The sequence below is a fragment of the Eptatretus burgeri genome, chromosome 9 (assembly GCF_056783735.1).
Source record: "Eptatretus burgeri isolate ZD-2024b chromosome 9, Ebu_testis_v1, whole genome shotgun sequence".
NCBI lineage: Eukaryota > Metazoa > Chordata > Myxini > Myxiniformes > Myxinidae > Eptatretus > Eptatretus burgeri.
Window position 1 is genome coordinate 82,440,050 of NC_140969.1, and position 25,364 is coordinate 82,465,413.

General features: G+C 40.7%; 1 protein-coding gene across 1 annotated transcript in view; it reads right to left on the minus strand.

Moving 5' to 3' along the window:
• The window catches only part of LOC147020459 (alpha-actinin-2-like), an 82,042-nt gene that overhangs the window by 47,606 nt on the left and 9,072 nt on the right, over nt 1-25,364 (minus strand). The window contains exons 2-9 of the mRNA XM_085895801.1: nt 22,935-23,049; nt 21,904-22,023; nt 19,078-19,164; nt 17,153-17,240; nt 4,375-4,453; nt 3,902-3,983; nt 1,023-1,108; nt 656-748 (exon numbers count right to left, since the gene is read on the minus strand). Of these exons, the coding sequence (XP_085751927.1) occupies nt 656-748; nt 1,023-1,108; nt 3,902-3,983; nt 4,375-4,453; nt 17,153-17,240; nt 19,078-19,164; nt 21,904-22,023; nt 22,935-23,049 (750 nt within the window). The remainder of the gene's footprint in view (nt 1-655; nt 749-1,022; nt 1,109-3,901; nt 3,984-4,374; nt 4,454-17,152; nt 17,241-19,077; nt 19,165-21,903; nt 22,024-22,934; nt 23,050-25,364) is intronic.

Sequence of the window (25,364 nt, forward strand, 5' to 3'; positions counted from 1 at the left end):
TCCACTCTGGGAGGTTGGTGGTTCGAATCCTGATCGAGCCATACCAAAGACTTTAAAAATGGTACGTGTTGCCTCCTTGTCTGATTCTCAGTGTACAAAAAAGATAGAGAACAGACAAACAACCATGAGTTGGTAATAATAGCACAGGCTTTGACAGGCCTAATGGCCTCCTCCTGTGCCGAAGTCCCTTCCAAGGAAACTCGCATTATTATTATCCTCCTCTTTTTCATTATCGTTCAATTATTATTTTTCTCAATCCCCAATTCCCCCCACCCAAACCCCTTCCATCTCCCCTTTCAGCATACCATATGACTATTTGAGCAGATTTGCATTTAAGTCACAAAAGCTAAGCCCACGTTTTGGATAAATAATTTTGAAATTTGATTCTTCAACCAAAGTCATTAATTCTCAACATCCAATTGCTTCAAACTGCACACATTGTCGTCAAATAGAGTCAACCAGACATAATAAATCAAATTTCAATCCTAAACTTCCCACAATGCCTTGGCCTTGCTAGATGTCTGGAACTTGAAGTCCCACATCTTCGTTTACTGCCTTGTCCCTCACCAATTCACCTCCCACAAATGAACCTTCACCTTTGGACAAACATGAAATGTGACTACTTCGCTGAATGTTTTGAAGAGATAAAACTCACATCGCTGGCGATGCGTTCATACTCCTCCATGAGCTTCTCGTTCTCCTGGTTTGCCTCAAGAACTTTGCAGATGCGGTTTGCAGCAGTCTCGGCCTGATGGGAATACGTGCAGGTGGTAAGTTATGGAAATTTTAATCATGACATAAGTGGACAAACACTTCATTAACACTCAAGATCGACTCGAAGAAGAGAATTCCTGACAGTGTCACAGATCTCCATGCTCCATTATCCATTTTCTGCAAACCTAAAAGGAAATATTTCCGAAATTATAGTTTGCTTCTTAATGGTCCAACAAGCGGGTAAACATAACCGAGGAATATCAATTTATATTTGTTCTCAATGTTTGAAGACATACAGACAGTTGTACCTTCTGTGCACCAGAGAATGCATGGTAGAAGCAAGAGATGTACGTCATGATGGTCTTTTCATCCGGTCTTGGTGTGTTTACAATATCTGGAGATTAAAAGGTAGCGAACACGCACAGGAGCAGAAAGATACATCTACAAGGGCTGACCACGAGGATTTGAGCCTCAAAAAAACAATGAACAAATACAATGGATTTTGGACCCAATTTCTTCACCTACTGGTACCTTTTTCATGGAGTCCTCAACTAAGCTTTCTTTGCCGAATAATTATTCTTGAAATCACCCTTCAGCCTTTGCAGTGCAATCTATAATAATAATAAATGTCAGTGTGTCAGTCAGTCAGTACAAGCATGGTGTTGGCTTAATGGTTAAGGTGGCTGGCTTGGGACCTTAGGGTCCTGAATTTGAGCCCTTGTTTTTCTTGTTGAATCAACACCAGGTGGGGTTGACTCAGCCTGTCATCCTTCTGAGGTTGGTGAAATGAGTACCAGTGCACTGGTAATAGAGGGCACTGCACAACTGTGCTCCCAGAAAAAAAACGATGCAACCAGCAGCCACCAGCCACAGGCTGCATACGATAGCTAGCCAGTCAGTGCGTCTCCTCCATACAACTCCAACACCATGAAACGCAGTGGCCCCAAACTTTGCAAGCATACTAAGGGGACTCCAAAGGAGTGCATGGGTGAAAGTTGGGTGTTTGGGTTAATTTAAACACCCCTTTTGAAGATAATTTAGGGGGTGCTCATCACGCACAAAGAAAAGAAGCCTTACGAAGATGGTGGCATGCCATCTTGGTCAGCCCCGTCAGCTCGCTGGGGTCTTAAGCCACCATTTTGTTCAGCCTGCTCAACAATGCCTTGACGTTGAACAGGCCGCAACGGTTTCTTCACAATAAAGCACTCAAAATTTATTTTTTCCACTTTCCTCACTCATATCATCGAATTCCTGATCTTCATACCTACGAATCACCGTATACATCATTTTTGTAGGTGCTATAGTTTTCAAATTAGGAGCTTGGAGCGATTTCATGCATTATATGTCAATTTCCACGATGGATTGCATAGGACGAACAAGAAAAAGAGCAATCAGACATTGCAAACCCTCGCCAGGACTTCCTTTCAGTGGTGTATTTTTATAGGTTTTAGGGTAAATCCAATTTAGCTGCCAAACCATGTGATCAATGACATCATATGTGGGAACCTTTTGTTCCTCATAGATAGGCAGTCATGCTGTAAAGTTTCGCCTCGATCTGTTCAGCCACTTCAGAGAATATTTTTGAAGGTTAAAGAAAAACAAAAAAATATGGCTGCCAAATCATGTGACTGATGACATTATGAATTTTTTTTTTCTGTGTACCATTTTATCCCTCGATGACCCTCAAAAATTTTCATACTGATTGGATGTGGTGTTCTACATATGCAATTATGATGTCATAACAAGGGCACCTATGACATCATTAAAAAAATCACACTCATTCCCCATGAAGATGACTTGCTGTGTGTGCCAAGTTTCAATTTTTTTCCTTTGTGCGGATTCAGAGATAAAGAAGTCCACAGTTTTTCCATTTTTCCAATATGGCTGCCACACCACGCGACCTATAACGTCATAATTATCATTAAAACATTCTACATGAGTAGTCACACCAATGGTGACAATTTCGTCTTAATCCGACAAGCGGTTGCGGAGAAAAACACGAAAGTTCTGTGCGGACAAAGACAGAGACAGACAGACAGACAGACAGACAGACAAATGAAATTGCTCATTGAGCAAGGAATTGCCAGAATAACTTTGTCATATCTCCATGATCTCTGAAAAAACAAAAACCTGGAAATCAATTTGGTTCTTATAAGTCGATAGTGCTACTGTTTAATGAGTTATAGCATTTAGTTTGGTCATGATCATAACTTGGAAGTCAATCGGACTTGAAATGGCGTTTTTATCGCAATTTGAAATTCTTGACCAGACCCCCCAACATTCGACCCCCGACCGCTAAGAAGGGTGTTGGTGTGACACCCCGATGAGACGTATGGTTGGATGCAGAATTGGAAGATGCACATTTTGGATTTGGTTTGAAGTCGATACGACCATTTTAGCGGACGTTATTGCGAAAATAAGAATTTGGTTTTTTTGGTGACCTTGACCTTGACCTTTGAACTAGATTCACAAAAAACAACAAGTGTCTAAGTTGGACCATGGCCGACGTCTTTACCCAGTTTGGTCATGATCGCTGAAATGGTGTGGCTGCTACAGGGTAAACAAACACACAAACAAACAGACAGACAGACACACAAAATGACACACACAACCGACCAACATAATTGCCGAAATCCGAAGGATTCCGGCAACTGACAAACGGACCCAAATGCAATACTCTCTCCGAATCCTTGAGTGAGGGTAATTAAAGTATGTAATCGAAATATGATTTCGGATTTGAGGATTGGATCAGGTGGACTAAACGGTCGACATGTGGAGTGAAATGTGAGAATTTCAATTGGCGATGTTTTCGTTCTTGCGGGTGGGTGTGTCCAATCAGCAATCAGCTTGCTATCGCTTGCCAAGCCAGCTGTTCCTTATCAACTATTTCATTGGAGTGATTGCTTGAGTGCTTAAGCCACTTGGCGATCGCTCCACTAACGGCTTGGTTGTTAGTTTGCAAACCATGGTGATACACGGAAAAGGTACTCGTACTGTCATTCTAGTCTACACTGTCCCTCTGATAAACAACCAAGAAGACATTGATTGACGTACAGAGTTCAGGCCCCACCCGCTTGTGTTGGGCTACACGGTGCCATGCAGCGTTTCGGGCGATGCCTTGCCCACTGAAAATGTTGTTCAATTTATTTACTTTATTTAATATTTATCCCGATATATTTAACCTTACCATCAGCATCCAGCATCTTTGGAATATCCAGATTTTTCTCAGCCACTTCAAAGGCTGTGTTTAGGTTTGTTAGGGGATCATCCTAAAAATAGAAAAAAAAGGTTTTATGGGCATTAATGGCAAACAACTTCATGCTCGTGACAAATAACTTATTTATAATATGAAATGCTGGGAGTTGTCAGAGCATCTTGAAAAACAAACTAAATAGAAAGAGGTGAATGATTAGGAAGTGTAAAGGAAGATGTTGTGGGGCAGAGTGAGGATGAATGCAGTAAAGGTGAAACAAACATGGTCACAGTAAGGTTATGCAGATGACACATCAACATGGCAATCATGTTTGGATGGATGATAACATCATGGATGTTATTGAAAGTGATAAATTTGAAAGGTGAGGTGTTGTTTCCTGCCAGCCATATTACAGGCCAGAGTGAAGATTGGGACTTTAACCAGATGTAGCCACGTGTCCTGCTGACCTTACGAAGTTCGGAATAATCGATGAGGTCAGGACGATGTCGGTGAATCAAGGCACAGAAAGCCAGGCCGTCTTTCCAACTGATTGGAGAAATAGATAAGCAGTTGGACATCGTTATGACAACTGGATTAACATTCTGCAGAGTTCGATGCTCAAAATAATACTCCATGATTTTGATAAAGCCATCAAAGGTAAATCAACTTGGGTACCTGAGCGTATATGTTTGTTAATCATTATTTACTGTTATTGTTACCTCTGCCACCAAAGGTGGACAGAGGTTATATTTACCTCCAAAACCGAAGGTGGATGGAAATTGTTTTCACCCCTGTTGATCTGTCTGTCTGTAAGCAGGACATCTCAAAAGGTTATGGATGGATTTGGACAAAATTTGGTGAACTTAGACAGTTTGGGTATGTGACGAGGACTAACTGATTGGATTTTGTTGAGGATCCAGATTCAGATAATAGAATTTTTAAAGTGATTCTTCACAATTGAGAGGTGGGGCCAAAAACGATATATTGGGTGACCCAGAAGTACTAGGGCAGTTGTCGGAACAATAGTCACTACAATTTCATTATTATTTTATAATTTATTATTTTGATTGTTAATTGATGTTATTAATTGATAATTATTTTGATTGCAGAATCCCCAAAAGTGGAAGATTTGAACCATGGAGGATCTTTTTCTGCATAAATGTGGATTCTCTGACTACAATATTACTTCTGGGCCACCTGGTTTCGCACAGTATTTAAAAACATTGCGGACAGATTACGACAAAACTTGGTGGATGAGTTGTACAGGTGACAAGAACAAGGCGATTCGATTTTGGTTCAGGTCTGGATCCAGATCTGGCCTATAAGTGGGATACCAAACGTGAACTGTTTCACCTGGCAGAGGTATGCACTCTACCGAGTGTTATTCCAGTTTTACTTTATATTAATTCCGAGAACAACTCAAATTGGTGAAACGGTATTCTGACCGCATTCAAATGGAATTTGGCAGAGATAAGTGTGCCAAGTGCACACTCGTACAAGGTAATCCAACAAAAATGGACAACTTAAAAATTGATACACATACAACAACATAGAAGCTTGACAACGAAGAAAAAGAGGGCCATCCAATATGTCACAAACAAATGCACAAAACAATTTCCAAATAATATCTGCGTAGAACAAGGCTGATCCTGAAAACATACCTTTCTAAACGGAAAAAACAAAACAAAACCATAAACCAACTTGCAATACCAGTATTCCAGTACAGCTGCGGAATAATAAACTGGTCACAATCGGAAATCAATCAACTGGATCTGAAACGAGGAAACTCCTCACCATCCACAAAATGTTTTGTAAAAAACAAAAATCAATGCATCCCGAGAATTAGTCAGGGAGACTATGCAATCCAGTGGGATTTTGATGATTAGAAGATCCCACCTATATGAATGTGTTAAATAGGTACCAAAGAACATGAAAAACCATGTTGGCAATTTTGAAAGTGTTGCAGAGGGCAGCCATCTTGGATTTCAAAATGGCCACCATTTTATGTCCATATTTGCCCTGAATGTGGATATGAATGTCGTAAAAAGCTGTTTTTTTGTTGTAAAATCTACATTTATCAAGACAAACAATTAGTGAAATACACATTTCTTGTGAACAGCTGAAATTCCATTAAAATTTTCAGCCATATTGAGTTTCAAAATGACCACCTTTATGGCTTATTCTTGAATATATGTATATATTATCATTTCAGTGACAGTGACACGCTTAACATGGTACAAATGATCACCCCTATCAGCCTATCTGAATATAATATAGGTACCAAAGAACATGAAAAGCCATACTTACAGTTTTAGTGTTGCAGAGGGCAGCCATCTTTCATTTCAAAATGGACGTATTAAGGCCTATTGTTGCTATAAGGCCATGAATGTTCTATGAGGTTAGGCTAAGTTTGGTAGTTGAACATACACTTATCAAGTCAAGGAATGAATATATGAAAATTCAAAATGACCGCCAATATGACATCAATATTTCATCCTTTTGAGTCAGTGATACATTGTCCATACTACATGCTTGTTGTGTGGTTGGTTGCCAGAGTTTATTGCCTGCTCCAATTCTTGTGGAAGTTACAATAACTCATCTTCACTATCACTATCCTCCTCTTCATCATCTGAGAGAACTGTGTCTTCTGAGTTGTCACATGATTCTGAGTCCTCACTACAGCTACAAAGATCTGTGCAATTCAATCCATTCCTTCTGCATTTGCAGCGATTACTTGAACATCGTGTCTTTGCACAGGAACATTTCACCAGATCAATTACTGCTTGCGGAGCAGGCGGCAAGGTTGTCATGACTGGTTTATATCGGCCATCTACCAAATTCCAACCACATTCCAGCAGTTCTGGCAGGTCTGGATTTGCAATGATGTCATTATTCCAAATCATGGCCTGGTAGTGCGCTCTCAAGATGGCATTACGCAGCGCAGCTTGGGTTGGAGGTAAACCTTCTGATTGAACTTGCTTCTTCTTGAATAGCCACCACCTTACACCAGCTACATTCAACAGCTCTGTGTTAGGGAGATACAACTTGCATACAAATGATTCAATTGCAGCAAACAAAGTGTTAGGTAGTTCATCTGTTGTTCCGAGCTGTACAAGGGCATTTACTATCTCATCAGTTGGATCAAGTTCCTGCAATACTTTCCAGAATTTATTATTTCCTATTCCAGCAAATTTTCCAGAGAGATCTGCACTTGATAGTGCATGAAATCTCGGTAGAGCTGCAGCTTTCCTTGGACCCAAGGCACTGTAGATGGGCTCAAGGGGTATCGCCCTATGTTTTTGACCAGCCCCTGTTACAAAGAAAGTATTTGGACATAAACTGGGGTATCGTCTGATGGCAAGTACAAGCACATCGGTGTCTGGTGAGTGGATGTCTAGAGAGGTAGCACCATTTACAGAAGCATCAATGGAATGCAGAATGAGTTTGGTATCTGCTTCTTCTTGACTACTTGAGAGGTCAACTACTGCTCTATGTGTAGCTCTTGCCTTATTCCGCCAGGCAACCACAAGGGACTTGCCCATTGTTACATCATGTTGCAGTATCTTTTCTGCCAAATAGGCGGTTAATGCATCTTTCGTTGACACATGGGCAAGCAACTGCTGCATGCTTAGTTTGCCAATTGATGTGGAATCAGTAATATGATACGCCACTGCCCTGGCATCTGTTTTGTGAAATGAGGTTTTTTATCATTGTGTAAACTTACATTATCTATGTGCTATACATGTTCTCTATATTTATATATTCAACATAAACAGTGAAGTCATGTAAACTTACCATCAAGTTAGATGTTTGTTGGCTTGTTGAAATAACAATGGGCCAGAAAACGTCTGTCCAATAACATGTGGTGATTGTCAGATAAAGGCAGCCTGTACCCTCAATGTCGCCCTCTACAACACGTGTTCACTTGCAGATACCCAGTTGCACCACATTTCAGAACTTGGAAAAGGAAGTCCATTATGAAAAATATAGCCTGGGTAGTAATGTCCAGACCTATGTTTTTGTTGAAAACCTAGAAACGTATGCCCTAAATACAATTAGCCATGAGTGATTTTACGCAATATGTGAAATTGCAAGCCAATCACGGCAGCTATTTTAAATAGGGGGCATACCAAATTGCAATAAATAAGTGTGTGTATTTTGAATTGTTATTTAACATGAAACTCTATTCCTCTTGTATAACCTTAGGTCCTTACTGTGTATTTTTCCATACAAAAAAATCCTGAGACAGTTAAAGCTCATATTTTAAATAAAATATCAAATTTGGCAACCATTTTGAAAAACAAAATGGCTGCCATTCATTTATGTACCACTGGCAAATCCAGTGTGCCTCTTTACAACACATTAAACATCAAAACAGGATAGAAACCACCAAAGTAAGCTTTGTATGATGTTCAAAAATTCTGTTAACCCTGTCAGTACCATTGTCAGACTTGTATACATTAACTCTATGGCAGTTGTGAAAGTCAGTCACAAAAGGGTTAAGGTAAAAAAAGAAAGAAATTGAAATCCAAGATGGTCGCCATCTGCAACACTTCCAATTTTGCCAACATGGATTTTCTTACTCCTTGGGACCTAAATAGTCTACCTAGGTAGGTGGCATGTTCTAATCATTTAAATCCCACGGGTCTTTATATCACAACATAGTCCCCTGACTAAATGTACCTACCAAGACAAGGACGACGTAGCAGCCTGATTGAGCTCAACCAAGTGCATAGAATGACAAATGGAGGATTGGCTAAATATGTGAAAAGCTCAATAGACTACAGAATACAATTTTTAAGCAAACACGAAGATAACAAACCAGAGAAGGTATCCCTAACCAACCGTGCAAAAAATTTCCAAAGACAGGTGAGAATTGATGATGTCACACATGAAACCAAAACAGCAACACAAATATAGCCATAACAATTGCAAAAAGACAAAAGAAAAATATAAAACGAAATAAACAGATTATACACCAACAAATGGGAAAACAACAACAGAGCAGGAAGGAATAAAAAAATAAAAAATAAAATGAGTTGGACAGATTGGGAATAGACAAATAAGGCTCTTTGGAATGGCGAAGAAGTCAGCTCAACTGGGATGGAGAGTGAATCATAATAAATACCCAAGACCAGGGACACAACACCAATGGATTTACAAAAATGGCAGGAGAGTCAATCGGACAAGTGTAGGTTCTGCAAGGTAGAAACAGAAAGCACGAACCACCTCCTATCAGGATAATAAAAAAAATAAACCAATGTCACCCGCAGGGTGACCCGTATCTTGCCAAAAGGTGACCACGTGTGACTTCTTTAAGGTCACACTGAGGTGAACAGAGCTGCAATCCACCAGGAGCGACTCCTTGAGGAATATCTGCCTACGAGAGATTCCGATGAGAATCGTTCTACAGAGTAACCATGAAAAATATGCGTTTGCCTCATAATGTCACCAAATGACGTCATAATGTCTCAAGCTTGACATATCTAGAAAGCACTTATCGAGGTGTTCAATTTGAGGTACTACACGATATGGTTCCTAAAACTTGAAAATTTGACATTGGGGTCAAATATGTTTGACCTGAGGCGCTAACCATGAAGGTCAAGGCCAATCGCCACCAAAAATTAATCAGCTGAGCGCCAGACCATGAACTATATTCCCATGAAGTTTGAAGACGATCCGATCAAAATTACTCAAAAAAATAAGGGTTTCGTCGACTCCCCTGATTTGCGACAAAGTGACCTTGACCTTTGACCTTGACCTTCAAAATTTTATGCGTTGAAAGGGACCTCTATAGGCCTCTGATATGCGAAGTTACAAAAATTTCCAATGATAACTGTGCTCTGCAGAATTTTTTATACGTGATTACAGACAAACACAAACAAAATAAATAAATAAAAATAAAAACATACAAGCTGACTAACATATCTTGCAAAAACTTCGTTTTGGCAAGATAAAAACTCAGCTCAGAACAACTGTGCACAAAAGGCACAACAAGTTACGTAGAGTAATCCACTGGCACATCTACAAAAGTCTCAATATCCCAATTCCAGAAAATTCATGGATACATGAACCAAAAGCAATCAATGAAAACGACGACGTAATGCTCACGTGCAACCTAATGATCCCATCAAGTGTGAGCATAGAAAACAAAGCATTGGACCAGATATAGTACTGAGGTACAAAAAAGACAAGAAGGCATTGCTCGTTGAAGTGACAGTACCCAGCGATTTTGGCCTAAACAATGCATAAATCAAGAAAATGACCAAACACGAAGATCGCAACAATTAAAGAGCAGGTTTTGGGTCGCTGATGACTTTACGTGATTCGAAGGTTGTAATCACATTAATAATCGTTCGGCAATTATTTTCTTACATTTGAAACTCAAAATATGTTAAGATTAAACGTCAAAACTTTTGTCAGTGATCGAAAAACAGACCGGAAGTTACCGAAGATGCTATGACGTCACGTTCTCCGAAAACCGTGAACATTCGGAAACAGCGTGTGAACAATGGCGAGATTCGAATCAGAGAGTGATTTCAGCGGCGATGAAATTGAGTGTTTTCATTCCGATATTGGCGAGGACGAGTCGGAGGATGATGGGAATTTATACTATAGAGTTTCTGGCCCTGAGCCATATAAATTTGAGCCACTTGCAAGTGCCAGAAAACGGTCTATTTCGTGTACAAGTGGCAGGACTGACTGTCCGGCAGTTCACACTGACAGGCTCCACCAGACAGATTGGTTTGTAGATTTTCATTTTCTTGTTCGATGCATAAAATAATGTAAAGGCCCGGTCACACCTTGACGTTTTAGCCAATGTATGCCGATTTTTGAATTTTTTTTCTAAAACGCTGGCACACGTTGAATACGTTATGGGTAAGTTTTGATAACATTGAGAGCACGCTGAAAAACACTGCCATACGTCGTTGTACGTTGGCTTTAAACGTTGTACTTTTTCGGTTGTCCTCAAATTTTTTCATGCTTGAAATTTCACGACGTATGCCGGCGTATGACTCACACGTTCCGCTACGCTGGCCACAAGTTGTATGCACGGTCTGCGATCGTTGACAGACGTCAACACATGCTACTTGTAAGTTAATCATAAGTTGAGACACGCCGAGGTAATGTTTAGCGTACCCGAAACTTATTTCTAACCTATGATTAACGTGTTGTTGGCACGTTACGCGATCGTTACCACACATCGACAGACGTTACTTTTAAGTTACTCATAGGCTGAAAGACGTCGGTATAATGGATCGTCCTTACGTCAGCGTCCACGGCCACGGCCAGGACACTTATTTACAGCACTCTTCAAACTTTTCTTCGGCATGACGAGGATGTTCACACTTCGATGTCTAGCTTGGCTATGATTCAAATTGTCCATCGGCAGCGTCTATTTAAAATAGTCGAGTTTGAGCGTTTTAACACGTTCAGAAGAAACGCTTCAAATTTCAAAACCCCAGTGTCAAAAAACAAAGGCGAGTGACAGCAATTTAAATCGTTCATTGTAAACAATGAAAATAGCTGAGCGGTACCGTTTAAAAGTCGTTGAGTGTAAAAAAAAATCCAATTGTTGAGCGCAAGCGTCTACTTTCAAGAGTGGAGATGCAGCCATTCAAATCGTTGAGTTTATCATTTAAATCGTTAAATCGTTAAACGCAAGGAGGATCCATCATAACCCACACCCTCCCCCTCACACTCACCTACTCCTGCCAACATGAACAAACTACTACTAATACTGATACTGATACTGTTACTGCTGACATGGACATCGACTCAAAAAGGACTCGAAAACACTGTTGGGTTCCCCTTTTATGAACACCATTTTTATGTAGCAATTCCCAAAACCGCTGGGAACACGTCTTTATATGGCAGTTGTAAGCTAGAAACACGTTCATTTATTTTTTTTTGTCGACCGGAAGACGTCATTGGAATACGTCTACATACGTCGACGTGTGTTGGGACTACGTAAATAATTGGTTCAAAGCACGTCAAACATAAGTTAGAAATAAGTTTCGCGTAAAAAAGACATTACCGCGACGTGTTTCGACTTATGAGTAGTTTATAAGTAGCCTTTGTGGACGTGTGTAAGCGTCCACATATCGTGTGTAAAACTTATCCCCATCGCATGCGGAACGTGTGTCATACGCCGAATACATCGTAAAATTTTGAACATGTTTAAAATTTCTTGACGTACTCTACTTACTACGACGTATGATAGCGTACTTTAGCGTTCTACTCACGTATACCAAACTTACTCATACCGTATTTGACGTGCCCCAACGTTTTAGACACATTTTTCTTAGGTCGGCATACGCTGGCAAGATCGCCAAGGTGTGACCGCGATGTTGTCACTTCCATTTCTACGGCAGTTATGATTCGAATCGTTGTGCGTCAGCCTTTTAATAGGCTACGTCACGACATCGTCGGCGATGCGTGCAACGCGCTATGCCTGAGTTAGACTATCGTTGGGCATCGGTTGTGTAGGCCGACAACAGGTTCAGCATTCGTTGGTATAAGTTATCTATAACACAACGAAACGTTCTGTGTCCGTTACCAATGCGTTATACATAAGACCAAGTCGCTATGAATACGTCCGAATCTTAAAAAAAAACATCAAAAGTTCAACGTAAGCCAGCGTTTTACATACATTTTAATACGTTGCCATCGCTGGCTAGAACGTCAAGGTGTGACCGGGCCTTAAAGTTTGATTTGTCTGTGACTTGATATAATAATTTTTAACCCTCTAGTTACTCAAGAGTCAGAAATAGAATGAATCAATAATGGACCCAAATATATTATACACCGTAGCCTTCATGTTGAAGTCTTTCTGACAGCTGAGGTTGACCCCAGCAAAAGTGAACAGTTAGAACAAACCCCAACTTTCAGGAGACTCTTGTGGCATGGAAATACCAAAACATGTTTAGCTTCATTGGGAAATATTCCACCAAATTTAGAAAAAAAAGTGGAAAATTGATCAATTTTTTACAATTGAAATGAAATAGCCCAATTTGTTGATGCTGTGAAAAAAAAAGAAATTTAATCAACAATAAGTTGATTTGTTGAGAAATTTTTTCATGCTTGTGTTTTTCAGAAAGTTTATTTATGTGTTGTACTCTTTACTATGTACTATGTGTTTCCATGTACTCTTTAAGAATACATTTCAAGGTTTTTCTCACTTAAACTCAACAATTGATTCTGTGACAGAGCAGCATCTGGAGAACTTGTCAACCAACAACTCATATTCACAGAGTGGTGATCAGATGTAATCCTCGGCTGTGAAATGGTCACCACAAATGACAAGTCTATCCAAAGTGTCCTCTTTACCCGTTTTCTTTGGGGGAAAATTCGCCCGTTTTGTTTGTACAAATCTTATCCACTGCCGGTGAATGTTTGATTCCTTCGGGAATCGGTGGGAGCAATTACCCGTTTTCCAGCCATTTTCGCAAAACATGACACACATACGAGGCATGATGTACAAATATCCAAATAACTTTGTTCTACAACAATTCAAAATAAAAAAAGGAAAATATAGACAGTTGCAAGCTCAAAAAAGCGAAAGAACGGCCCACTGAACTGGACACTTCTCCAATGAGCGAGTGAGTGTCCGCTTTGTTTTGGAGAACATGACGTCAACATCCATATATGGCACGTGGCTGTTTTTTTCAACAGCCTCGAGAAATAACAACTTCGGAGTTAAATTTCATTAATTTTTCCAATAGTTAGGCAACCACAATAGTTTGCATCGAACTATTTAATGCACATACAATCATATTGATAAATTTTCAGAACACGTTTGGTGACCCGAAACCTGCTCTTTAAGTGAAAAGATCCTGGAATCCAAAGAGTACCAAAATTGTACCAATGATTATTGGAGCAAAGAAATGATGAAGAAGAACCTTGCAGAGATCTTTAAAAAAAAACATCCCTGGGAATATTACTACAAACAAACTGCAGTTGGAAGCTGCTCAGTGACAATCCTCAAAAGAGCCCTTGGAACAAAACTTTGAGAACAACAACAAAAAAAATACACCTTGGGCCAAGAAAAAAAAACAAAAAAAAACACACACACGAGAGTTCCATTCCACCTCCGAACCACACATATGGAGATGGCAACCAACGACACACTTTGTGTACATAATTAGATACAGTGCAGATAAATAAAAGACAAATTTGCCATATCAATATCTTTATATTGTTTCTTGTAGACAGACAATGATACGACAACCAATCCTCCCTGTCGTCATGATTGGCACAACAAAATAATGCACAAAAATTAACCATTTTAACTCCTATTTTAACAAATGTAAATATACGACGGAGTCGACATGTCGTTTCACAATGTTTGCTCTTACGGCAAGATGGCGGATTGCAAATGTGGCAACGTCAAATGCACAACCTCTTTTGAAGGTGAAGTTATCAATTGTTGTATCGAAATAACAAACGAGATGTTGTTTAGACAATCATTCATTATTGGGATTCTGGCTTCCTTGCCCAGCAAAGCTCAGGGATTAACGATTAACTAGCTTTTCATAAAGGCCCGGTCACACCTTGACGTTTTAGCCAGCGATGGCAACGTATTAAAATGTATGTAAAACGCTGGCTTACGTTGAACTTTTGATGTTTTTTTTAAAGATTCGGACGTATTCATAGCGACTTGGTCTTATGTATAACGCATTGGTAACTACACAGAACGTTCCGTTGTGTTATAGATAACTTATACCAACGAATGCTGAACCTGTTGTCGGCCTACACAACCGATGCCCAACGATAGTCTAACTCAGGCATAGCGCGTTGCACGCATCGCCGACGATGTCGTGACGTAGCCTATTAAAAGGCTGATGCACAACGATTCGAATCATAACTGCCGTAGAAATGGAAGTGTCAACATCGCGGTCACACCTTGGCGATCTTGCCAGCGTATGCCGACCAAAGAAAAATGTGTCTAAAACGTTGGGGCACGTCAAATACGGTATGAGTAAGTTTGGTATACGTGAGTAGAACGCTAAAGTACGCTATCATACGTCGTAGTAAGTAGAGTACGTCAAGAAATTTTAAACATGTTCAAAATTTTACGACGTACTCGGCGTATGACACACGTTCCGCATGCGATGGGGATAAGTTTTACACACGATATGTGGACGCTTACACACGTCCACAAAGGCTACTTATAAGCTACTCATAAGTCGAAACACGTCGCGGTAATGTCTTTTTTACGCGAAATTAATTCTGACTTGTGTTTGACGTGCTTTGAACCAATTCTTTACGTAGTCCCAACACACATCGACGTATGTAGACGTATTCAAATGACGTCTTCCGGTCGACAAAAAAAAAAAATGAACGTGTTTCTTGGTTACAACTGCCATATAAAGATGTGTTCCCAGCGGTTTTAGGAATTGGTATATAAAAATGCTGCTCATAAAAGGGGAACCCAACAGTGTTTTCGAGTCCTTTTTGAGTCGATGTCCATGTCAGCAGTAACAGTATCAGTATCAGTATTAGTATTAGTATTAGTAGTAGTTTGTTCATGTTGGCAGTAGTAGGTGAGTGTGAGGGGGAGGGTGTGGGTTATGATGGATCGTCCTTGCGTCCGCGTGTCCAGGGGTAGGAGACATCTTTTCACCATTGTTCGAAGTTCTTCGCGGCTAATTTTTTATGGGGCTTTTTCAACAATGAGCTATAGCTTGTTTTTACGATTTTGGTCTATTCATAACGGGTTGGACAAATGCACAATGAACTAATAATGTGCATAGAGCGCTTTGATTACTTATAGATACGATATACCAACGAATAATTATCGTGAAGCCGGCGTTCACAAACTATGCCCAACGATAGCCTAACTTATCCATATCGTGCGGCAGTTTATCTTTGCCGGTGACGTAGGGTTTGCTATTCATAGGCTGCCACTCACCGATTTAAATGGCTGCATCTCCACTATTGAAAGTAGACGCTTGCGCTCAACAATTGGATTTTTTTTACACTCAACGACTTTTAAACGGTACCACTCAACTATTTTCATTGTTTACAATGAACGATTTAAATTGCTGTCACTCGCCTTTGTTTTTTGACGCTGAGGTTTTGAAATTTGAAGCGTTTCTTCTGAACGTGTTAAAACGCTCAAACTCGACTATTTTAAATAGACGCTGCCGATGGACAATTGGAATCATAGCCAAGCTAGACATCGAAGTGTGAACATCCTCGTCATGCCGAAGAAAAGTTTGAAGAATGCTGAAAATAAGTGTCCTGGCCGTGGCCGTGGATGCTGACGCAAGGACGATCCATTATACCGACGTCTTTCAGCCTATGAGTAACTTAAAAGTAACGTCTGTCGATGTGTGGCAACGATCGCGTAACGTGCCAACAACACGTTAATCATAGGTTAGAAATAAGTTTCGGGTACGCTAAACATTACCTCGGCGTGTCTCAACTTATGATTAACTTACAAGTAGCATGTGTTGACGTCTGTCAACGATCGCAGACCGTGCATACAACTTGTGGCCAGCGTAGCGGAATGTGCGAGTCATACGCCGGCATACGTCGTGAAATTTCAAGCATGAAAAAATTTGAGAACAACCAAAAAGTACAACGTTTAAAGCCAGCGTACAACGACGTACGGCAGTGTTTATCAGCGTGCTCTCAATGTTATCAAAACTTACCCATAACGTATTCAACGTGTGCCAGCGTTTTAGAAAAAATATTCAAAAATCGGCATACGTTGGCTAAAACGTCAAGGTGTGACCGGGCCTTAAGGGGGGAGGGGGGGGGGGTTCGAATTCTAAACCGAGCCTGGAGGTTGAAGCTGTGCTATTGCTGACAAGATGGCCAAAATAACCACGGAAGGACTGCAGCGGATTATACACGGAGAACAACAGCGTGCAAGTCGTGTTCGCAGGATTTGCTGGTAATCAAATGTATTTTCCTGTTTATCAGTGCCAAAGTTGTCAAGTATTATCTTATCCTTTCACAACACTCACAAAGATTATTTTGAAAATTGGTAATGAGAAAAAAGGGTGGGGGGAGATCAATGTGTCGGGAGCTGCACATAAGTCCTTGAAAGAGCCGCATGCTGCAGACCCCTGAACTCATAACACCTCGATGTACTTGTAAGCATTTATCACACACCAATAACTCAGATATGATCCTCAAAATGATCGAAAGCCTTCTTGTTTAATGTGTAAATAAACAATGAGGAAAATGATTCAAGTCGTGTAAAAGTGAGTGAAACTGTCCTTGCACTAAAACCTTGTATGGAAGTTGTTGACGTTCACGTTGTCATACGGAGCAGTCTTACGCTGGCACCACAGTAATAATCCTTCTTTGGCTGACATCTCTGCAATGCGCATCCACGTACACTCATGATAAAACTCAAGCAAACAAAGAAGAGTCTCAAAACCCAGTGAGCTGATGTCTCTTAGTTCATCAATAGGTTATGAGCATCAACACCATGTTGGGCTCCAACACCAAAAAGGCCGCTTGAGCTAGAAGAACTTCATCATCCCATCCCATCATCACAATCAATTTTATACTGAGAACAATCATCTTTAAAGTGATATCACAATATAATTTTACAATTTATTTAGCTGGCGATAGAAATGTGTGAAACCACACGTCATAAAAAAAAGCTGGATATTCAGTCGACATTACCGACAACCTCTCGTGCAAAAGCATTCCACAGCCTTCTGTCAAGGCTCATTCAATGTAAAGGATTCCATAAAGGGCCTGGCACAGGAGGATTCCTGAGATGAAGCACAATTGTGGTTCCACATAACACCGTCGTGACTAGTCCCATCACGACGTCACTTTGCTGCTTCACGGCCGGTCATAACCACATCGATCTATTTAAGTCCCACTACCCAATCAGGACAATTCTGGTGAATGAAAGCACAGAAATTCAGGCCATCCTTCCAGCTGGAAAAACTGCCAATGTTCATGGCCAAACTATGGAAGAATCTCTTGATCTCCCAAGTCTCACCATCATCAGTTTGGCTTCAAGGGCAGATAGATTGAGGTTACTCCACAACTCTCCAAAAACTTACTCTTTGTCACATTTTGACCTTTTGCCGCATTTGTCCAGTGGAGTATTTCTCTCTTTACTACAATCTCGAACCCTACCTTGACCTCCTGCACGTTAACGAGTCTACACCTCGTGGAATTATCGGTACTACCCATCAGGAGGTTGTCACATGGGCCTGAATAATCACCTCTCATTTAGCCTTTCCAGATTTCATGCATTTATCCACCAATGTACCCCATTTCAACCTCCTCAGGAATAAACATTTTTCTCACCTCCATTTCCCCTTTTTTTCCTGCCAGTGGAAGCACCTACATGTCTTTGTACAATTCCACTTTTCCCTCCAGTCTTACAAGGTGGTGGCTCACTGCCTTCTCGTGTTGTCCTACCTCCTTACCTGCAATCGATTTAAACCGTCAGCATTCCTGTTGGTTTGTACATCCTACAATATTCTCAGTTTTCTCATTGCTATATTGCCATTGTGCTGATCTTCCTTCATCCATGGTTTATCCTTTGTCTGAAACTTGATGAAACGAAATCGCTTCAATGTTCTGTCGTAATCCCAGTGAAGTCATCTCCATGTTCCGGAGCATAATATGCAATGGATCAAGTCAAGAAGTAGAATCTCAAAAGAGACAAAGTTAAAAATCTGGTGATTTTTTGCCTGGATATTTGTGAATTTGGATCATTGCTTTCAAAATGGGAATTCAATCAATATCGGACTTTGTTTCAAATCACGACTTGTCTAATATTCTCGTGCGAGGATATGGGTGTAAGAAGAAAAAAAAGTGGGCTGGAAGTTATTTGCAGTTCCACCACTTGCGAAAAGGCATATTTTGTGTAATCTTTCATCATCTCTTCCATGACCCACCTTGTCCAATTTCTCTGACCCTCCCATCTAATCCTGTTTGTTAAACAGAATGTTGAAGACCTGAAGTTGATAAGCACATCACACCAATGGGGCTTTTTGAAACCGTTATTTTGCTTTAAGGTTCCTGAAGACCGATTAAAAAATAAAAAAACCAGGTTCGGTTTCTCGAACACGATCAAATCACCTCTTGTAGGATCCTCAAAGAAGTGGAGTCAAATCTTTATTCTACATTTCAAATGTAAGAATGTTTTTGCTCAACAGGAAGTTTTCTTGTGGCCCACTCACCTTCCACAGAAATGTCTTGGATGGCAAAGCGCAGGATGATTGTCCAGATCATTCCCAGCGTCATCTTCACATTTCCATCAACAATCTCTGAAATAACACAAATGCATCTTCCACGGTCCATTTACTTTGTTAGTTGAGCAATGGGTTTATGGCCTGTCCGAAATGATCAACATTTTCACATTACTACAAAGAGTTGCATTTCTCAAGAACCCTCCTTCACACCAAATTAGTGCGTTTATTCTTTCTTTTTTTGAGAAAAAAAAAAACCGAATCACCCTTTTCAAATCAAAACAAAAGGCTCATAGTCACAATTTTTATTATTAGTCAACACAGGATTTTATACTGTACCATCACTTATTTTTTTTACATTTATGGGTGATGTCCATTATTCTTGTATGGACCATTTCACTTCAATGAAATGTTTTAAAATTTCAAACCTTTGCTAACTGAGATGCACCACTGTTGTCAGGCAGACGTATTATTTCCTCCACCACTGAAGGTCGATGGAGGTTATGTTTTCACCTCTGTCTGTCTGTTTGCTTGTCTGTGAGCACGATATCTCAAATAAAGTTGTGGACGGATTCGGCCAAAACATGGTGAACAGGTCGGGTGTGTGACAAGGATGAATCGATTCGATTTCGGTGAAGATCCGAATCCAGATTGGGAGACAATAATTTATTATTTTTCTAAAAAGTGATTCTCCATAATTGAGATATAGAGTCAAAAACGAAACTTAGAACAATATCTCAAAAAGTTGTGGCTGAGTTATGACAAAACTTGGTGGATGAGTCGAGTAGGTGACGAGAACAAGCTGATTATATTTTGTTTCAGGTCTGCAGATCCGGCCTTTCAGTGGGATACAAAAAATAAACTGTACAGCCTGGCAGTGGTATGCACTCTACTGAGTGATGTTCTAATTACATCAACAACTAAAGCCTGGTGTTAAGATCTTAGGGTCTTGGGTTCGAGCCTTAATCTTCAGGTCTTGGATTCAATCTTGGGTTCGAGTTGGCTTAAGAACTTAGGGTCTTGGGTTAAGAGCCCCTGTTATGCTGTTGAATTAACACTGGGTGGGTTGACGAAGCCGGTCATCCTTCCAAGGTCAGTAAAATGAGTACCAGCTTATTGATAACAAAAGCACTGCATCAGCAGCACAGCCACGCTTCCAGAAATGATGCAACCATCAGCCTCAGCAACAACAAGAATGGCACTTGGTGGAGCGCATTTCCTCCACTAGATTGAACAGTTAACCTTTCGTAGCCCACTGGTAGGCCAGAACCGTATCTGGAGCTGAACCAAAATGTATGTGGACTTGGACCTGTATCCGGATGTTCAAAAAAAAATTCAAATCAATTTTCCTTTGCAGACACCCAACCTGTCCACCAAGTTTCATCCGAATCTGTCCATAACTTTTTGAGATATCGTGCTACATATCGTTTTTGGCCCTACCTCTCAATGGTGAAGAACCACTTTAATAATTCTTGTATCCGGATCCAAATCCAAAATCTAATCAAAACGTCCTTGTCACACACTCAGCCTGTCCACCAAGTTTTGTCCGAATCAGTCCACACCTTTTAGAGATATCCTGCTCACAGGCAGACAGACAGACAAACAGGCAGGGGTGAAAATACAACCTCCGTCCATCTTAGGTGGCGGCGGTAATAAGCTACAAAAGATGGATTTTGATGTCATTTGTGATCTTTGCTCCGAGAAACCTGCTTAAACCCTTACCAGTTTTACACAAAACTTACACACACCCATAAAGTGGGTGTTGAGGTTTACGGGATTTTTCTGAACACTGGGCAATTTTATAATGTGTTTCACAATCTAAGTGAACTCATCTAGTAACGAGTGGGCACCATGTTGTTTTATACACTGGAATCCACGAAGAATCCATTCCCTATCTACCTGCGACAGACATGGAACCGTGACACCGTTTTAGGGAACGATCGAATGCACACTCCTTGAACACTCTATACACAAAGCAATGCGCACACGCACGCACACACACAAAGGATAACACAAGGTACCACTAACACCGTCTGGCCATGAAATCACAGCATGACCGGCTGCGTGGTGAGACATGCCATGTCGGGATAATGCATGTGGTGATTTTGATCAAGCTGTAGGCTCGGCGCGAAGCCCGGTGTCATGGTGATGTCGTGTACGCTGGATGCAAGATATATTCGATTTTATTTTCTCCATTTTATTGAAGTGGCTGGTGTTTTTTTTTGTTTTTTTTTGTTTTTTTTTTGCAGTCAATTGCAAGTTTAAAATCGACATTTTCAAAAAGCATTTCAAGTCTTATGTGAGCAGCAACCCCTCCTTCTCCCTCCGTCCTATTTGTACGACTGTGAAAATGTCCATAAATTTGGACGATCCCTTACCTAACTGCCAAAAAACAATCTTTTTGGGGCTTAAGGAAGAGCAGAACAACCAACAGTGAACGGTCATCAAACATAAAGAAAGAGATGGACAAGAATGTATAGATGCAATACATAGCATGAGAGAGGAGAGAGACCGATGATGTGGCAGTGGGCAGCAGATTTGAAAGCTTGCAGGGGAAAATGAGACGGCCTTCTCACGATTTAATAAGATGGTTCCACAGGTGGAAAAGACGAGGGAAATGAATGGTAGTGCAGATTTCAGGAGGGAAACAAGCAAAGGGTTCCTGAAAAAAAGAAGCGTGCGACCTCGTAGGTGAGCAAAGGGTCGAGCGAGTAAAGGATACCAAGCAAATGACTGAGTGAGCAAACGGTGACAAGAGAATAGTCAAATGAGCCAAGATGGCGAAAGAATGGTCGAGCAGGGGAAGTTCGGCAGTACCCTCTGCACCGATGGAGACGAGGCGCACATCCTTGCTGATGATGTAGTTCAAAGCCTTGTTCACGTTGGCAATACGATGAACACGCATTTTACCTCTCTCTGGTCTGGGCAAGCGCTCACCTGAAACAATGCACAATATTTAGCAGGACGGTAAGGTTACAAGTACATGCATGAATAAGAACAGACTTTTTATTTCACAACATGGACATGGGATGATAGGATCACTTCACCAGATAGAGGCCTGAACAAACCTGCATACAGAGGGATGCCTTAATAAACATTGGAATTTGTGACTTTCTTCATCATTAGAGTCTTTAAAAAAAAAAAAAAAAAAAGTGTACAATGTCAAGGGCCGTGGAGGAGCTAGCCAGAACAAAAGATGGATCAGGATGTAACAGAACAAAAGAAACAGCAGAAAGATAAGGGGGAAACACACCAACAGCAGAGATGAGACACAAAATGGAGGGAGACTTTGGGAAATTTGGGAAGTGTGCGAAGAATGAGAGGTAGGAGAGGACAAGATGGATACAGAAGCAAACTTGGAAAGAGTTGGGCTTGGGGAGGGTGAATAGTTTTGGTTAATGGAGAAATTCAAAATGCAAATTAACTCACTATATTGTTGAGTTTTTGAAGTCAAATAAACAGTGTGATTGGAGACCGATAGGTACTGATAGTAATTTTCCTTTATTTCGTTGCATGAGATCAAGCATTGTGGCCTTCTTGCTTGGACGGAATGATGGTGAAGACTATGGCTTCTACAACGGTCACCTCCAAAAAGACACCTCCTATTATTATTGTTTTCTTGAAGGAATTAACTCGAGTCAGAATGATAGCCAGTTAGGGAGCTCCTCATATAAAGTGTTTGGGCAATTGTTTGTTTTTTCATCTTCATAAATTCTGAGTTTAATGCAAAATTCCCAAGTTGTTCATTGCAAAAGTTGGTGGCCTGACTCACTGCACAATTAAAAATATTAATAGTGGCAATCCTTACAATAACCACGACAAATTACCCCACAGCCGGTTTACTTTACCCGAAATAACTTCCAACAGCAGCATGAGCTTGAGGCCATCCCGAAAATCGTCCTCGATGCTGGAGATACTTGTTCCAGCTTTGCGCAGGTGAGAATTGCACCAGGCGGTGAACGTCTGTTGGATAAAAACAGCCCATTTGGATGCCATCAAAGCTGCAACTCTGGCTAACCTCACCAAGGGAGCACCAAAGATGTTCAATAATACAAAGAAAAAGGAAAGCAAGCTCTGAACAAGCAGGGGATAATTTTCAGGTGCTGAAAATTCTCACCTCTTTATAAAACCACAAGGCAGGAAGAGGAAGAATAGCTCTGGCAACTGACACCAAGAACCTGCCCCTTACCACACTCGTCGTCCACTCCCAAAACTTTGCTTTCAAGGTGCATCAAAATAAAAGTTCATCAGGCAACTTGGAGCAGACCTAGGTCTTCAATTTTGGACTACAAAAATGTACTACCAGAGGCAATTCTAACGGCTAAAGACAACACAATTAGCTAACAGGTATTCCAACTGAACTGATCTAACAGCAGTTTTGACCATGTTGGGGCATTACCAAGATCAGTGTAGGCCGAAGAGTCCTGCAGGTCAAAGGCTTGCTTTGATGCGTTGTAGAATTCAAAATCGAGGCAGGATCCTCCATAATTCATAAATTAAATGCCAATCATGTCAATTACACATGATAGCAGATACAGAGAATAAGATACTGCAGCTATTAGACTACTCTATACAGGAACATGGCTAGCACTATTCACATGTTACACCCTGGCTTCACTGACCAAGAGTTTTTGTGAACCAAATGCTGGGCCATACAACCACAATTTACATAATTTGGGGCAAGCATGAACTTGATGAGGTTTACTCCAGAGTTGTGTGTAGATGTGGTGAAGCTGGTGTCACCGGTATCATTTCATGGCAGTTTATATTTAACGTAACTGTTCTAATCTATCAACAACTAGCTGGGAGGGGTAACTGGCATAGTCCGGTGCTGTTCTAATCCTGTGGGCATTTTTAAGAAATCAATTTTTTTTTCTTTTTTGTGGGGGCCGAAACACTTCCCTACACCCACAAAGGAATGGGGCTAGAAATCATTTAATATCACCTTTTACATAGTTACTTTATAGGCACTACAGAACCATTTAAAAATAAATACATAAATAAAACACTTTTTTGTTTTTTCAAAATTAAAAAAATATATATTGTTGCTTTAAACATTCCCTGGCACTCACTGATGAACTTTTGAAAGTTTTACGAAGATCCGTTTGCCATCTGAGAAAAATGCTGACAAACACAGACAGAGAGACAGACAAACATCTCTCTTGCAGTATCGATTGGCGAGTGTGTGCTTCGCTCTACACTCAAAACAAAAACATGAAGAGAGTTCAAGAAGCATTAGTCCTTTGGTTTTGCCGAGACCTTCTCGTTTTGGACAAAGGCCACTTGGATTCACCAAGAGTTCTCACCGAAGACCACTTGGACTTCTGGGAACCCCAAGTTTCCCCTTTCCTCGAAGAAACTTGACTAATTTAACCCTACTCTAAATTCTGTGCAGTGCTTATTTGTATTCCCAGTTGCAAACAGTAGTGGCCAATAAGTGACTACAACTGCCATCCTGGGTGAGACATAATTGGCATGGAGTTGAAAGGTGCACCAAATTATTCTCCTCAATGCTGAAGGCTTCCAATGACATGCGTTTTGGACGACAGGGAACATCCCAGGTGATTTAAAACCAGTGGCCCATCCTATGCAAGTGTCACAGCTCTGTTGAATTATTGTTTTATGAATCTACATTTGGAGCCAACTTGGTAGTCCATGCTTTTGATCTTCTAATACCGATGACCATTTTCAATGATTTTTGCATAATTTGAATACACAGACGACGAATAGAGAGTTGATGAGTAGTGTATTTAACAATTGGGTTATTTAGCAAAAAGTAAACTATCTTTTTGTTGAAAATTAATGCAGAATTCTATATTTACAAATACAAAATTGGTCCCGCACGACCTCCCGCTCTCACACCCTCGTAACCCTTTTACTTCTCCCATCGGCACTCCCTCCCACGCCCATGCTCTTTCATCAATAGTCGGCATGACCTACTACTATGACTACTACCAACACTGCTACCCTTTAATGATTCAAATTATTTCCACCTTGTGGGGTCCTTGCTTGGATGGAACGTGGGTGGAAAGGTTTGGATCCAAGTTTTTCACGAAACGGCTGACGAGATCTGATGTTTGACTGAAGGTGACAGGAGTTTGGGATTTGTTCAGGATACCATTGGTATCTCGCCTACTCTGCAAGAAAGGCTCCATGGTATTTAAACCCAGCAGATACAACACCCGGCTTAATGTCAATACGAGGGACGGACGATGCATCCTGTGACGCAATGCCCTGCTAACGAAACAGCATTCGAGTTTATAGTCGGGTCGGGAATC